The 16,005-nt window shown below is 47.5% G+C and overlaps 1 protein-coding gene across 1 annotated transcript; it reads left to right on the top strand.

Annotated features, from left to right (window-relative positions):
* The first annotated feature begins 6,012 nt into the window (after positions 1-6,012).
* IGFBP3 (insulin like growth factor binding protein 3) lies at positions 6,013-14,841 on the top strand. The gene is made up of 5 exons (XM_003733559.6): positions 6,013-6,548; positions 9,831-10,057; positions 10,607-10,726; positions 12,273-12,411; positions 13,354-14,841. The coding sequence occupies exons 1-4, from the start codon at positions 6,146-6,148 to the stop codon at positions 12,396-12,398; spliced, it is 876 nt and encodes a 291-aa protein (XP_003733607.6). The 5' UTR covers positions 6,013-6,145; the 3' UTR covers positions 12,399-12,411; positions 13,354-14,841.
* Positions 14,842-16,005: the final 1,164 nt, after the last annotated feature.

The following is a 16,005-nucleotide window of genomic DNA, read 5'->3' as shown; positions in this document are numbered from 1 at the left end:
ACACACCATGTTCATAGATTGGAAGACTGATAAAGATGCTAACTCTCTCCAAATCCATATAAAGACTTTATCCAATTCCAATTAAAATCTCAACAGAAAATTTGTAGATTAAAATTTATATAAAAAGGTTAAAAACAATTAAAGTAATTTTTAAGGAAGAATAAACTTAGAGGAACCACACTATGCAATTTTAAAACTTACTATATGGTAATCTTGGTTACTTAATAGAATTCAACTCAACAAAAAGAGTGGTGTATTCACGTATGCCACAACAGGGATGAATCTCAAAAGAATTATGCTGAGTAAAAGAAACCAGGAGAAAAAGAGTAGATGCTGTATTATCCCACTTACATAAACTTCTGGAAAACACAAACTAATCTGGAGTGACAGAAAGGAGCTAAGTGGCTTCCAGGAGACAAGAATGCAGAAAAGGAGGGCTGAAGATTGTAAAGGGTCAAGCAGTTTTTGAGGATGATGGAAAGGTTCATTTGTATGTTAGCGATTTCCTAAGTGTATACATATGTCAAAACCTGTCAAATCACACACTTCCAATCTGTGTAGTGTATTGTATGTTAATTATACATCAATGATAAAGAACAATCTGTCTCTTTGTCTATCAAATTAGAGAGTCACCAGGGAATCTGTGGATTATAATCTAGGAAATCCAGCAAAGAGCGCCTGCCTCTGTCTCTCAATCTCCAGTGAAAGGGATAGATAACAGGATTCTCAGGACTCTTCTAGCTCTGATAGGAGAGCTACTGGGAATCTTCTCCTTTCCACCTGGGCCTTGCAAAGCTGGTAAAGGAGCTCGAAGTGGCACCAAAGATGCCCTTCAGTAAGGGCACAGGATTGACCCTGGTCCTGGGGACAAACCAGCTGAATGAAAAGTGCTCCTAAAATCTTCCCTGCCCCTTTAAAGACCTCACTGTACAGGAGATCATATTAGACTCATGGCCAGTTTGAAGACTGTATGTCATGCCCACAGGTAGACTCAACTGTAAGCACGTTGACATTTGTACTAAGGAGACAAGGTATGTGGACTGTGCACTAGGACCCAATTGAGAGTAAAACCTCTAATTTAAGATTGTTAAGGTGGCTATGTGAACACAAAGATGAACTTTAATTTCCCACACACGAGAAAACACTGTCTAAGAATTCATCCTTCCAGTTCATGTCCTTTGCAGGAACATGGATGAAGCTGGAAACCATCATTCTCAGCAAACTGACACAAGAACCGAAAACCAAACACTGCATGTTCTGACTCATAAGTGGAAGTTGAACAATGAGAACACATGGACACAGGGAGGGGAACATCACACACTGGGTCCTGTCAGGGGGTGGGGGAGCTAGGAAGGATAGCAGGGAGTAGGGGGAAGTGGGGAGGGATGATAACATTAGGAGAAGTATCAATGTAGATGACGGGGGGATGGATGCAGCAAACCACCATGGCAGGTGTATACCTATGTAACAATCCTGCACGATCTGCACATGTACCCCAGAATTTAAAGTTCCCCACACATATAAATATATATGTGTGTATATATATGTATATATGCACATTCATATATATATATATATAATTTATTACAGCCAGCCCCAAGAAAAGGCAGTCTCAATAAACAGAAACACCAAAAATTTCTTCAAAAGAGAGAGAATTCATCCTTCCATCAGTGCTGTAAGACAGGTACTAGTGCCCTTACTTGGTCCTAGAACTGAGGCGGAGAACCTGCCCAATGGTGGAAAGTTATTGAGAGGAGAACTGAGCAAGCAGGTAAGAATAAACTCAAGTCTATTGTTATCAAAGTCCCCAGTCTCTCTCATTGCTCTGAAGTTTCGACCTTGAAAAAAAGTTGGATGTTAGAGCCAGGAATTGTCTCTGTTTGAATGGCCAGGAGACAGAGAGGTAGCTCTTGTCATGTAAATTACTGTGTAGGCAAGGGTGTGGGTGCTATCTCACAAAGGTAGCACTATTGTGAGAGAGAAAGCCAGGACAGGAGAATCACTTTCCTAAGCAGAAACCTCCCTTCCATGCGGCAGGTCCCAGGAGAGCTGGTCTTCTGTTCAGAACATGTCCAGGTCCCTTATCTGGAGGTCTTTCGTGCATCTCCAAATTGTCTGACAATGCGGGACAGCACTAACTCTGAGGAGGCCCTGTCTCTGGAACATGGATTTCCAGGGCTACGGGTACCACTGTCCCAATCCAGAATATCCAGTTGCCTTCTCTTCTCTTCCAAATCTCAGAATTCTGCCTTCCACAGGACACATGCACAATGCCAACACCAATTCTGCCTTCCACAGGACACATGCACGATGCCAACACCGTCCCCTGTGAGCCCTCACCCTCATCCCTCCAGGGACACAGAATGACTTTCCGTGGATACCCACACTTTCTTCTTGCCTGCTTCTCTCAGCTGGACTCTCCCACACTGGTTAAGACTCAGCTCAAATGCCACCACCTCTCAAGAGCTTTTTCTGACAGGCTTGCCACCCTTCAGCAGGTTATAAATGCACCGGGCGAACCCCTCTGTTTCCTGTGCTGTCGCACTGCCTACCACTGTCTGGTCTCTGATGAGTCTCTCCAGCCAGCCTGTGAAACCCGGCAGCTAGCACACAGAGGTGCTTGGTGATCATGTATAGACTAAGTAGACAGATTAACTCTTAACGATGTTATTTGTGAGTAAAAATCATTTGTGGTGTTGTTAGCCACCCTGATGCTGGCAGTTGATCGTCCCCAAAGCATCTCCAAGCCCCCTGTATACATAACTCTGGGAGGCTCACCCAGCAGGTGATCTGATGGAGCGAAAATCAGGTTTTCTGTCCACTCCAATAACTCCCCTAAGGAGGAAAAAAAAAAACACTGAAGCTTTAGGCTGAGAGCCACTGAGTCCTGGCAACTGGGTCCCCAGCATTGCTCGTCTCTAGGAGTTTGGCTCTTTCTGTTCTCAGTCTATTGGTGGTCGGCAAGCCTGGTAGCCACACCCCAGGGAACACTGAGAGACACTGCTGCTGTCAGAAGTGCCTGAGGAGGCACACTTGTCCAGCCAGGGCCGGGGCAGAAGAGAAGCAAGGGAGCCAGTATCAGGCAGCAAGCAGGTGCCCTTCAGCGGCAGGAGTGAGCTCAGAGAAACGAGTGGTTTAGGTCACCTGGTGAAAATAACGAGGCTGACCCCAGGAAACACTAATTATAATCAGGTCAACTGGACTCCGTTAGTGAAAAGAGACCTACGCAGCCTCCTGACATCTATTCGTATGGTTATTCGCTACTTTTACGATGATTAGCAATCGTATATGCCAAGCACCTTCACCAGGGGGTAAAATATCTTTCTCACCAAACACTAGTTTATGTTAAAAACTACAAACCAGATGAAAGTTTAACAGAATCAACGAGCACGTCACAAAAATAACTTTTGTCCCGTCCAAATCGTTCCTGGGACAATTATGGTTCGGGAGGGGCAGGGAGCTCGCAGTTTTATCCAATAAAACTGGCTAGATAACAAAACACAGTTCTCCCCGTGTCACTGCCTCGAATTTATTCTGCTGTTGCAAGATGTCATGATAGAGGTGATGGCAATCTATATACAACATTGTTCTTGGAATGGCCTCTGAAAGTTACGGTGTAACTTTGCGTTTCCGTCGTGTGTCCGGTGGTCCGTGAGGCCGCGCTGGACGCCTGGCTCTTTGGCGCCCCCTAGCCATTCGGCACGGAACAAGCTTCTCCAACCGCAACGCGGGGGAAAAAAAGAAGAGAACCAAGAATAAAACGTATTTTTAAAATCCTTTCCAAAAAGACATTCTTTCTGAGCTTTCCTGTCCACGCTCCAGATAATAAAGCTGGGTAAAAAGTGCTACACTGACCACTGGTTAGTGGTCAGTCTAGGCTCCACTGTAACGTTGCATTAACCAGAACTGCCCACCTGGGACCTCAAGAATTAATTGCATTGGACGCAGAACCCGAGTCTAATTTCAGAGTCAAGGTCTCTGCGGGTATTTAAGGAACCGTTGTAACCCTAGGGGATTCGTTTTGTTTCCATCAATTTTCCAGTGAAATCAGAGATCCTGTTCTTGGATGTCAACGCAGATACTAGAAGGGGGTGATAACAGGAGAAAGGAAACAGCAAGGGACGATTATGGCACGGTTTCCTGTAAGTAGGGTTGAGTGTAGCGCAGCCGAAGTACTGGGGAGGAAGAGCTCATAAGAAAATGATGGTGCTGGGCCTCTGTCATCCCGGGGCCCTCCACTGTTCTTGTCTTTGGTCTCTTTTTCTTGTAGAGGTCCAATTATTTATTTATTTAGTGCAAAAGAGAATGAAATCGGTCTTTCCATTCTAAAAGGGGGGTATAAAGGTATAAAAGGAAGATTTATGGATATGGGGGAAGAGGCGGACAGGGGAAACAAAAGGGGGAGACGACGAGAGAGAGAAAGGGAGGGAGAGGGACAAGGAGGGACACTGGGCGAGAGATAGATTGGGAGAGACAGAAATGAACGAAGATTAACTTCACCAAAGGCTTCGTGCTGGAGGGAAATGGAGGAGCTCCTGATTTGCTGTTACTACCGCAAACTGCAAAGGGCTCCTCCAAGTCACCTATTCACCTCCCAAGGCAACCTTCCAATTTCAACAGCGTCCAGGAAAGTCTCCTCCGGAGGAGGTGTCACCGCTTCCCACTCCACCCCCACAAACTCTTTGGAAAGCGCCTTGAAAAAGTTAATCCTCAATCCAATCCTGGACCACCAGCGTCCTCTGTTGGTCACCGAAGGGAGGGGGTGCGCAGACAAAACTGAAGACTCGAGTGCCAGAGAAGGCTGACGGCAATTACAGTGACCTCAGCGCGCAATTGCGCCCCGACCTTTAACTCTACTGCAAAGTGTTCAGATTGCAAAGATAAGCGAGAATCCCAACGCATCAGAGACAACTTAGTACAGGGATACGAAGTCGCCTTCAAAAAATGACAACGGAAATTGCCTATTTTAAGGATTATTTGGTTAATTACGCTTCAGAAGTGCCCACTATATTGCCTTTATTATTCTTTTGTCGTAGGTTTAAACTCTATTTGAAAACATAATCAGGGAGAACACCCAAAACAAAAAGAACAGCTGTCATTTAAAATATTTGAAAAGCTCTGCCTTAAGGACGCATTCGCTTGCCGGTCCGCTCTCATTTGGGGACTGGCGGTGTAGCAGTAGGTGTGAGTCTTCCTGCGTGGAGAAGCGAGCCAGGAAAGGCTCGAAGGCCCCGGGAGCATCTTCAGATGCTTATGTGTGGGCGCCTGGGGATGTGAACAGCCAGTGGGTGTAAATTCAACCCCACAGTTTAATTTCTGTCTGTCTGTTCTTGTCTTTGGTCTCTTTTTCTTTGCAGAGGTCCAATTATTTATTTATTTATTCGGTGCCAAAGACAAAGAAATCGGTCTTTCCATTCTAAAAGGGGGGTATATACGTATAAAAGGAAGCTGCATGGATATGGGGGAAGAGGTGGACAGGAAAGCGGGGAGAGGCCCTGGCTCCCTGAGACCCAAATGTAAATCAGAACTGTCCCAAGACTGCCCCTGCCAGCGGAATTAAATTTTAGAAAGCTCCGCAAGGTACACAACGAATGCCGCGCGGTGCATGCCAGTTCCCCCGACATTGGCTCGCCGCAGGGCGACCTCACCCGGAGAGCGGATTGGGGAAGGGCGGCGGCGTCGAGGCGGTAGGGGTGCTGAGTTAGCCAGGAGTGACTGGGGAGACCGAGGGCGCTGAAGTGGCCTCGGGTGCCGGGGTGGCCGGGCACATCTTGGTTCCTGTAGACGACAAGGTGACCGGCTCCGGGCGTGCGCACCGGGAGCAGGTGCCCGGGCGAGTCGTGAGCTGCACGCCCCCGAGCTCGGCCCCCGCTGCTCAGGGCGAGGCACCGGCCCCCGCAGCCGTGCCTGCGCCGACCCGCCCCCCCAGCCCCCACTCCTGGGCGCGCCGTTCCGGGGCGTGTCCTCAGCCACCCTGGCTTCTATATAGCGGCAGGCGTGCCCGGGCCGCCCAGATGCGAACGCTTCGACTGGGCACTAAGGATCGACCGCTTCCTGCCTGGATCCCACAGCCTCGCGCCGCGTTCTGTCGCCCCGTCCCTGCGCGTCCCGGTCTGCCAAGCAGCGTGCCCCACTGACGGACGTCATGCTGCGGGCGCGACTCATGCTCTGCGCCGCTGCGCTGACTGTGCTGGTGCTGGTCGGCGGGCCGCCGGGGGCGCAGGCTGTCGCGAGCTCGGCGGGCTTGGGTCCCGTGGTGCGCTGCGAGCCGTGCGACGCGCGTGCACTGGCCCAATGCGCGCCTCCGCCCACCGGGTGCGCCGAGCTGGTGCGCGAGCCGGGCTGCGGCTGCTGTCTGACTTGCTCGCTGCGCGAGGGCCAGTCGTGCGGCGTCTACACCGAGCGCTGTGGCTCGGGCCTCCGCTGCCAGCCGTCACCCGACGAGGCGCGCCCGCTGCAGGCGTTGCTGAACGGCCGTGGGCTCTGCGTCAACGCCAGTGCTGTCAGCCGCTCGCGCTCCCACCTGCTGCCAGAGCCGCCCGCTCCAGGTGAGCCTCCCGCGCCAGGTGCGCTGCGCGCAGCACCCGGAGGACTGGCGCCGGAGGGCTTGGAGGTTGCTGGGTGCTGCTGCGGGCGACTCTGGTTTTCCTCTCACTGGAGATAGTATGTGGGGAAACTGAGGCCCCGACGGGTGAGGGAGCCGCCGAAGGGACCCTCCCCAGCCGGCCCTCTGCTTGCTCGATTCTCCAACTGCAGAGTGCTTGTAAATTGCAAAGCGCTTTCAGTGAAAACCGGTTAAGGGTTTCCGGGACTGAGGGGAGCTTAGCTGTTGGAAAGATCCTGGACACAGAAGATCCTCCTAGCCCAGCACGGGGATGTAGACTGCAATTCCAGGGATGCTTAGGGATGGGGGACATAGAGAGATGGATTTGGACCAGGGAAGGTGGGCAGGCACCTTGTAGGAAATGTTACCTCTCTTTTAAAATACTGACATTTGCACAATACCTTTGGTTTGCAAAGCAATGTCTAGTCCTGGTTCCAAAAACAAAGTGGATTCGGGTTTTGGTATCTTCTGCGGCTGGAAAACCTGAAGTCGAAAAAGTGCCACTTTAAGTACTATCCCTTTGGTATACCCCAGGTCACCCCTGCACTTGTACCAACCTCAAACAAACTTCTTGGTGCTTGGGGGGTGTGGGGACTGTGGACCAAGTCAATTTCAGTGACAGGGAAGGAAACTGGAATCAGTGCTAGGGCTGTTTCCCTTCTTAATCTGAAATAGGGGGAATGAGATGTTGTTAAGGAGAGCCCCAGAAGAGGAAAAATTCAAACATTTGATAAATACTCTCTTGGCTCAGCCACTATCAGGCTATCAGGCAGGTGGCAACTCTGGTAAGGGCATCACATTGTTCCCTTAAAAAAGAGGGTTTTTTTTTTTAATGGGCTTGGCAGCTATTCAGGTTTTCAGCATTCTTAGCCAGCCTCACTTAGTTATATGAGAAATAAAGTTCCTGCCCTGCACAGCTGAAGACTGGGAGAATTCTCCCCATCCTGATCCCCCCAACTCCCCAACAGTCACATTGGACAGATGTCACTGGGCAGGCCCCCATCTAGGGTTAGCAGGATGAACAGTCCCTTTATAATTTATGTAACTGTAGATTTCCTTTCACCATCAGGTAAGGCTATTTCCTTGCTAAGCAAGGCGGGCTTTGTTCATCCCTGAGAAACAGTGGTGGTGGAAAGGCAAGATTCCAGATGCCCGAAGCTCACAATGGGTCTGCTCAGCTGTTAGAGCTGCTGGAGGCATTTGTCCCTCGGGACAAAGTTATGTCATTTGCCAAATGTTGTACTTTATTGTACATTTGGGGGTACTCAAAAAGTGATCTCAGAATTACTGATATACATTGTCATTCTTAGGGTTTAGCAATCATTATGATTCCCACCTTAGTAGCTCTGTAGAATAGGTTGATGTGGGTTGTAAGATTATAAAAAGATATAAGTGACTTCTAGAATCCATTTGACAAAAAAGGGTAGACTTACGACGTCAAAAGTCACAATTATCTGTTGCGTTAAATAGAACTGTTTACATGTCCTAGTCTGCAGCCCAGGCATTAAGAAGAAACTGAGGAAATTTAAGAAATTATTCAAGGTCCTTGGAAAAGAAATGTAAATCTGTTTATTTACATGTTCTTAGAATATTTACATTCTTAGTATCTCTTTTATGTCAGTATTTTCTTGAAAAAGAAAGAAAGCTAAGATGAAAAGAAATTGAAACCAGATCCTAGCAGGTAGGAACCTACTCTGTGAAGCTCTGGGCTGGACCCTGGGAATATATGCTTCCCAAGGCACTGAACCCCTTGGGGAACTTTGCAGCAGGACACCAGTAAGCTGTTTGGCAGGTGAGGAAACTGAGACCCAGAGAGGAGAGGGACTTTCCTAAGTGAGTGACCTTCCAGTAGCCACTTTCAGAGGAGAGCAGAGCATCTGCAGCCAAATCATTGCAACCCCTGGTAGCTTTCTAGATTGGATTGTGGAGCAGATGGGCCACCTGAGCTCCCTGCTAGGGTTAGACAGTATAGCCCTGTTTGTTGTAGTACAGGAATTTCATGACTTTCAATTATGGACTTAAGCTGACACCCATCAGAGATCTGCACTGGGCTGAGCTTAGCATGGTACACAGGCCCTGGGAGCATGGGCTCTGAATGTAGCCTTTGATCCCCATAGGGGTCTGGTCTTATAGCCCCTCCAAGTTCATTCTGAAAAAGGAATGGAGAGAGAATCCTGCCTACAGATTCGATCTCAAATTTAGTCATATACTTAAAATTCCAATTAAACGGTTAATATTCCAGCATCCATTTTAAGTATCAGACTTTCTTCATCTAGCACTTCTGATTATCAAAGGGAGATCTGCTTGAGGGGGATTTGTCCTCCCCCACCCCCACCCGGGGATGGAAAAGCTCTTTGGCACTTAGAAGTCTGAGCTGTGGATGGGACTTTGGCACTGTCTGCATCCGTGTGCTCCTGCGCTCACCAAGGGTGAAAGGATTCACCCAGGAGGGAACCAGCAGGATGCACAGGGTCTGTGTGGACCTTGAATCTTAAAGATGTAACAGGAACCTAGAAAACAAGCCACAAAGTGCTTGCATGATCCTGAGCCCATGAGGCAAAACACTTGACAGATATGAATTCAGTTTTCATATCTGAGCTGGACACCAAGCTCATATAAGCCTGTTTACCTGGTAGCATTGAGGACCGTACTGCTCAAACTTGGGTGAATGTCAGCATTCCCAAAAGAGTTTCTTACAACTCAGACTGCTGCCTCCAGTCCAGCATTTCTGGAATGGAGAATGTGCATTTCTTCCAAGTCCCCTAGGCTGCCGCTGCTCCCACGGGTGGGAGGACCACGCTTGGAATTGCCTGCAGAATTTCTGAGCCGGCGCTGCGGCAGCCTTCTGTGGCTCGGATCTGCCCCCTGCCGGTGGGAGATGAAACATACTGCCTTCACCATCTACTGGGGGGCCCTTAAGCATTTGGCTGCCTTCCTTAGTTGCAGCTACTTAGAAGAGGCTGTCAGATGGACTTCCAAATCTATGCTTATTGACCTGCTATTGGTTTTACCTCGAGATAATTTCTTGAGGTAGAACAACCACCATGTAGCAAGTAGTAGTATGGAATAATGCTTCATTGAGGTATTTTTTTAAAAAAGAAACTTGTTTGGATTGTCAACTAATATTGTCATTTACATGTGACCTGCTTGCAACATTAATATTTTTTAAAGACTGTTGATAGATGTTGATGACTCTCATGTGTTTGTCTCCCTTGGGCTTTTCAAGGAAATGCTAGTGAGTCAGAGGAAGACCACAGCGTCGGCAGCGTGGAGAGCCTGTCTGTCTCCAGCACACACCGGCTGTCTGATCCCAAGTCCCAGCCCCACCATTCAAAGATGGGCATCATCAAGAAAGGGCATGCTAAAGACAGCCAGCGCTACAGAGTCGATTATGAGTCTCAGAGCACAGATACCCAGAACTTCTCCTCTGAGTCCAGGCGGGAGACAGAATACGTGAGAGCTTTTCCTCTTGTTAAAGTAGGAGGGCAAGACCTGTCAAGCCTGGGTACTTAGAGCCTCTTGAGGGCAATTCTTACTCCACAAGCCCCAGCATGACACTGATGGGTGGGCAGTCCCTAGCTCTGCTGTGCCCCACCTCTCTCCTCTCCTTACATAAAGAATATTGACCCTTTTGGCGAATCTTATGAGGATCAAGCTGAAATAACATACCTGGAAGTACATGGGATGTCATAAAGACATCTGCAGATAATGAAATACATTCTCATAAAGATAATTTTATTTTATTTACTCATCCTCTATGCTTATGGGCCTGCTATTGGTTCTATACCAGCTTCTGTGCCTTACTCTGGGAAGAGCAAAAGGGAGGCAGGGAATGATGTTTAGCTTCTTTGGGGTACTTTCTTGCTAAATCAGACATAAGGTATCTGAGAAACATGTTACAGGTCCCACTTTTGGTAGTCGTGTGGCATTGTAAGATTTTTTAAGCACCCGTTGTAGAGTAATAACAATGACTCTGTTGCTCCGGCCCTTCCTGATCCCCAGGGTCCCTGCCGTAGAGAAATGGAAGACACGCTGAACCACCTGAAGTTCCTCAACGTGCTGAGTCCCAGGGGTATCCACATTCCCAACTGCGACAGGAAGGGATTTTATAAGAAAAAGCAGGTAAGTGAGGTCCTCGGCGTGTTTTCTTCCTCTTCACAGAAGAGAAACTCACCTCGCCAGCCTCCAGGCTCTTCTGGCCATAGCTCTAACCCTGAGCCTGGGCATGCCAAATGTCCAGGACTTGGTGCCAGTCTCAGGAGGGGGACCGAGGGCTGCTTTGGCTTGTTGCTCTGAGTGCTGCTAGATCGTCCAAAATCCTCAGCCCCAGTGCCTGTCTGCCACCCATTTCCCACTCCTGACTTTTCAATGGTTAACCCACAGAGTGGACGAGATGCTGCTCAGGGGCACCCTTTATAAACTGCAAGTGGACATGTTGACACATTGTTAATGCTGCGTCAGGGAGTGACATTTTAAACAAGTACCGCAAAAAGTTTACCCTGAAATCCCACAGGCTCCCCCGTTCCTACCGATGCCTTCCCGATAGTGAGCCGGTTGCAGTGTTAAGATTTTGAAAAGGCTGTTGTTGATGTTGATGACTCCCATGTCTCTGTCTCCCTTGGGCTTCTCAAGCAGATGCTAGTGAGGCAGGGGAAGACTGCAGCACCACCAGCCTGGGGAGCCCGGCCCGTCCCCAGCACACACCAGGTGTCTGTCGTGGCGTGGAGGGGATGGAACGTGAAATCAAACACTCCATCCATGCTGGGAACAGCCAAGCTTTCCCAACTGGCCGTGCTGCTGTCTTCCTCCAGTTCACTGGCATTTCCTTAGAAAGCCCAAGTGAGAAGAATGAGGGTCATCAATATCAAATGACAGTCTTTTCAAAATCTGTACATCACAGCACAGTCCCATTCCTGGAAAAGAAATTGAGTGAGAATCCTGGCTACACATCAGCCCCCGCCAAATTTAGTTATGTGCCCAGAATCCCAATTAAACAAGCTGAAAACCATCAGGTAAATTGAAGATGTAGCAACATCGAGCTGTAGTAAATGTGCTTCTATACACTTCGTGTTGTGTGATGGCACTATTTCCGTTGACTTTCTAATTGGACAACTGATATCATAGTATCTATAGAATTGGCCTTTGGAGACCTTCTCAGCCACAGTGGCCACAGGGTAACCATATTCCAGAGTTCGTAGTGGTGGCCACAGTCAGAGAGCCTAAGCCTTCCCCTACTCCCATTGTTTCTTTAGCCCACATTGCCTATCAGTCATTCACTCAACAAATTCCTACTGAGAAGGTGTCATGTGAGGCTGGATATGGGCTCCAAAGGCACAGCTGTGACATTCCCGGACAGACGGAATGCAGTCCCACATTTGGCAGATAAGTCAGCAGATTCTACAGGGGCTGGTGTCCACCTTACATTCCTAGAAATACCAAACTGCCCTCACTCCGTCTTTCTTGGAGAAGGAAATTGCACCCACACACACGCAGAGCTGCACACTCGGCAGCCTAGGCACAAGTGGCTCTTATGTAGCCTTAGCTGAAATTTCTGTTGTACTTTGTCAGCATAGCAGAGTCATGCTGGCAAACCTTCCTGGGCCCTGGCAACCCACCTGACACAAGACCCAGGCCGTTCACCTCTCTGTCTTCTGTTTCTCTCTCACAGTGTCGCCCTTCCAAAGGCAGGAAGCGCGGCTTCTGCTGGTGTGTGGATAAGTACGGGCAGCCTCTCCCAGGCTACACCACCAAGGGGAAGGAGGATGTGCATTGCTACAGCACGCAGAGCAAGTAGATGCCTGCCAAGGGTGAGCACCCAGAAGGGGCAGCCTGGAGCTCCAGGGCCTCACTGTCCTTGGACCAGCCTCAGGGGGTAGGCGTGGCCACCGGCCCTTCCCCAGGCTTGCAAACCCAGGAGCTGCAGCTCAGGGCCAGGAAGAGCCAAGCAAATAGGATGGAGCCCTCAGAAGGGTGCAGGGAGAGGGAGACCCCATCAACCCAACCAAACAAGCGTGGGGAAAGAGGCCAGCCAGGGCACCTCAGGATGCCCTGCTTTATCTCAGAGAACTCACAGCACCTAAGCTGTCGTTCGTCCACACACGAAGTGAAGATTGTCAGTTAGGCTTTACCTGTGAAGTCTGGTGGTCTGTTTATCCTCACAGGGAAACTGTTTTAATCCAAAAGAATCTACTGAATTAAAGATATGAATAGGAGACAGCTGAAACAGCTCAGTTGGGAGAGCATTAGTCTGAACAAGTGGCTATTTTTTTCCCGTAAAATATATTATGAATAAATATTAGTCTGTGGCTAATATAATTTTAATAAACCTCATTTAAATCTGATGGAAAAATAAAATTTCAAATGATCATTTTAAAGAATGCTATCATATCTAGTATTCTTTTTTCTTTTAATCAATGAGGGAACTATTGGGGGAAATGAATAAGTCATTTTCTTTCATTTTATTAAGACACATTTAGTAAGCAGAAGAAATTTGTTTAGTTATAAGGGATTCTTTTTTCCTTACAAGATGGAAACAGTAATTCTAATTTGAGGGTAACTCTTTGACAATGAACCCTGAGAGCACATATAGTACTCTTGGCTTTGTTTAAAAATGTGGGTTGCGACCCCAGCACTGCACTTGCAGACCCAGTGCCATTAGTCTGCAGGCTATGCTGGATATCTCGGCGAGAGTCCAGCTCTTTTGATTTGGGGAAATTATTTCAATATATTTCTTTTTCTTTTTGTTTCAGTTAATGTGGAGCTCAAATATGCCTTATTTTGCACAAAAGACTGCCAAGGACATGACCAGCAGCTGGCTACAGCCTTGATTCATATTTCTGTTTGTGGTGAACTGATTTTTTTTTAAACCAAAGTTTAGAAGGAGGTTTTTGAAATGCCTGAGGTTTCTTTGAACGGCGAACTTGAGCATCTTTTCACTTTCCAGTAGTCAGCAAAAAGCAGTTTGAGCTTTCTTGTCGCTTCCTATCAGAATACTCAGACTCGAGCACAGCACCCAGCTTCACCCCCCGCCATTGAATGCTTAACACACGTCAGCCGAAGCGGCTGACCACTGCCTTGGTGACTTAGGCAGCTGTGTTGCCTATGTAGAGAATACGCTTCACCCCCACTCCCTGTACAGTGTGCACATGCTTTATAGAGAATAGGAAAACCCTTAAACCCCGGTCATCTGGACATCCCAACGCACACTCCTGGGGCTCACAGCCTTCCGTGGTATCATTTTTCAAGTAAGGGCCTGGGTCCCTCAGGCAAGAAAACTGTTCGTATCTTCAAGTCATCTATACTGCTTGGAGACTACTGGAGAAAATAGGGTGGATTCCTACTTGTTTAAAAAAAAAATTGACCAAGAATGTTCTAGGGCACTCTGGGAACCCATAAAGGCAGATATTTCGGGCCCTCCTTTTCAGGAAGCTTCCTGAAGACATGGCCCAGTTGAAGGCCCAGGATGGCTTTTGCTGTGGCCCCACGGAGTAGGACAGACAGGGAGACAGGGAGAGTCAGCCTCCACATTCAGAGGCATCACAAATAATGGCACGGTTCTTTGGATGACTGCAGAAAATAGTGTTTTGTAGTTCAGTAACTCAAGACGAAGTTTATTTCTGAAGATAAGCTCTTTAAAGGCAAAGCTTTATTTTCATCTCGCATCTTTTGTCCTCCTTGGCACAATGTAAAAAAGAATAGTAGTATCAGAACAGGAAGGAGGGATGGCTTGCTGGGGAACCCATCCAGGACACTAAGAACGCATAGAGAATCACCGGTGTTTGTTGACCTTAGAGTCATTCTCATCCTTTTCTTTTTAATTCACACATATATGCAGAGAAGCTACGTTCTTGTTAACATTGTATTCAATATAGCCCCAAATATATTAAGATCTATACTAGATAATCCTAGATGAAATGTTAGAGATGCTCTCTGTTATGACTGTGGCCATGACTGAGGAAAGGAGTTCACGCCCAGGGGTTGGCTGCTCTCCTGGAGCCAAACCCAAGAGGTCTGGCAAAGTCAGGCTCAGGGAGACTCTGCCTTGCTGCAGCCCTCGGTGTGGACACATGCTGCACAGAGCTCTCCCTGTAAACACACAGGGGTCTCAAGACATTCTGCTTACCTATTAGCTTTTCTTTATTTTTTTTTAACTAAGTTTTTGGGGAAAAAGTATTTTTGAGAAGTTTGTCTTGCAATGTATTTATAAGTAGTAAATAAAGTTTTTACCATTAAAAAAACGCGTTTTCCCTTTGTTATTGACTGTCTCCGGGTTTTGTATCACTAATAAAATAATCCTGGAAGGGGAAAACATTTTAGCTGTAGAAGAAAACTTCACAAACGCAAACATTACCCTGCTTTCATCTCTAGCAAAAGAACCCAGCCTATGGAGGCGTTACATCATATCTGCAAGATGGTCCAATTCTAGGAGGTTGTGTTGTTGAGACAGACTGCGGGCAGGTTTGATCAGGTCAGCAACATTCACCTACCTGACTGGTCCTTGCCTTTTTGGGGTTGTGTCCCGTGTTGTCCATCTAACACTAGCAGCCTTCCACTATCTCCTAAGGTCACATGCACTCAAGCAACCTGCACACACCTCTCTCCCTTCCTTCCTTCCTTCCTTCCTTCCTTCCTTCCTTCCTTCCTTCCTTCCTTCCTTCCTTCCTTCCTTCTTCTTTCCTTCCTTCCTTCTTTCCTTCCTTTCCTTCATTTTTAGAAAAGCTAGCCAAGGAAGGTCTCATTGAGAGGTTTACTCTTTTGTTTGTTTTTAATTGACAAATAATTTGTGCATATCTATGGGATATAGTGTGCATGTATATAATGCATGTATACATTGTATAATAATCAAGTCAGGGTAATTGGCATATTCATCATCTCAAACATTTATCATTTCTTTGCGGTGAGAGCATTCAAAATCCTCCCTTAGAGCTCCTTTGAAATAGGCATTATTGAGGATCTCTCATGACATAATTACCCTTAAAGGCCCCATCTCTTACCATCACATTGGCCATTAAGTTTCAACACCCAAATTTTGGAGGGGACACATTCAAGCCAGAACAGTAAGAAATATCTAATACTTGAAATAAAGAATAAATCAGATGGAATTTAAAAATTGATACAGCTAGGCCAGGCACAGTGGCTCACATCTGTAATCTCAGAACTTTGGGAGACCAAGGTGGGAAGATCACTTGAATCCACAAGTTTGAAACCACCTTGGGCAACATGGTGAGAACGCTATCTCTACATAAAAATAGATAGCCAGGCATGATGGTGTGCAAGCGTGGCCCCAGCTGCTTGGCAGGCTGATGTGGGAGGACTGTTTGAGCCCACCATGTTTGTGCCACTGCACTCCTGCCTGAGAGACAAGGCAAACCCTATCCCCCCCCAAAAAAAAAGAGTTAAAG

This window comes from Callithrix jacchus, chromosome 11 (genome assembly GCF_049354715.1).
Source record: "Callithrix jacchus isolate 240 chromosome 11, calJac240_pri, whole genome shotgun sequence".
Taxonomy (NCBI): domain Eukaryota; kingdom Metazoa; phylum Chordata; class Mammalia; order Primates; family Cebidae; genus Callithrix; species Callithrix jacchus.
Note: the sequence above shows the minus strand (reverse complement) of the source record. Positions and strands in the feature narration are given on the sequence as shown.

Coding starts and splice junctions, on each gene's coding strand:
- IGFBP3 (XM_003733559.6), top strand. CDS start 6,146: ATGCTGCGGGCGCGACTCATGCTCTGCGCCGCTGCGCTGACTGTGCTG. Junction 10,058..10,606: donor CCAGGCGGGAGACAGAATAC/GTGAGAGCTTTT, acceptor CCTGATCCCCAG/GGTCCCTGCCGTAGAGAAAT. Junction 10,727..12,272: donor GATTTTATAAGAAAAAGCAG/GTAAGTGAGGTC, acceptor TCTCTCTCACAG/TGTCGCCCTTCCAAAGGCAG.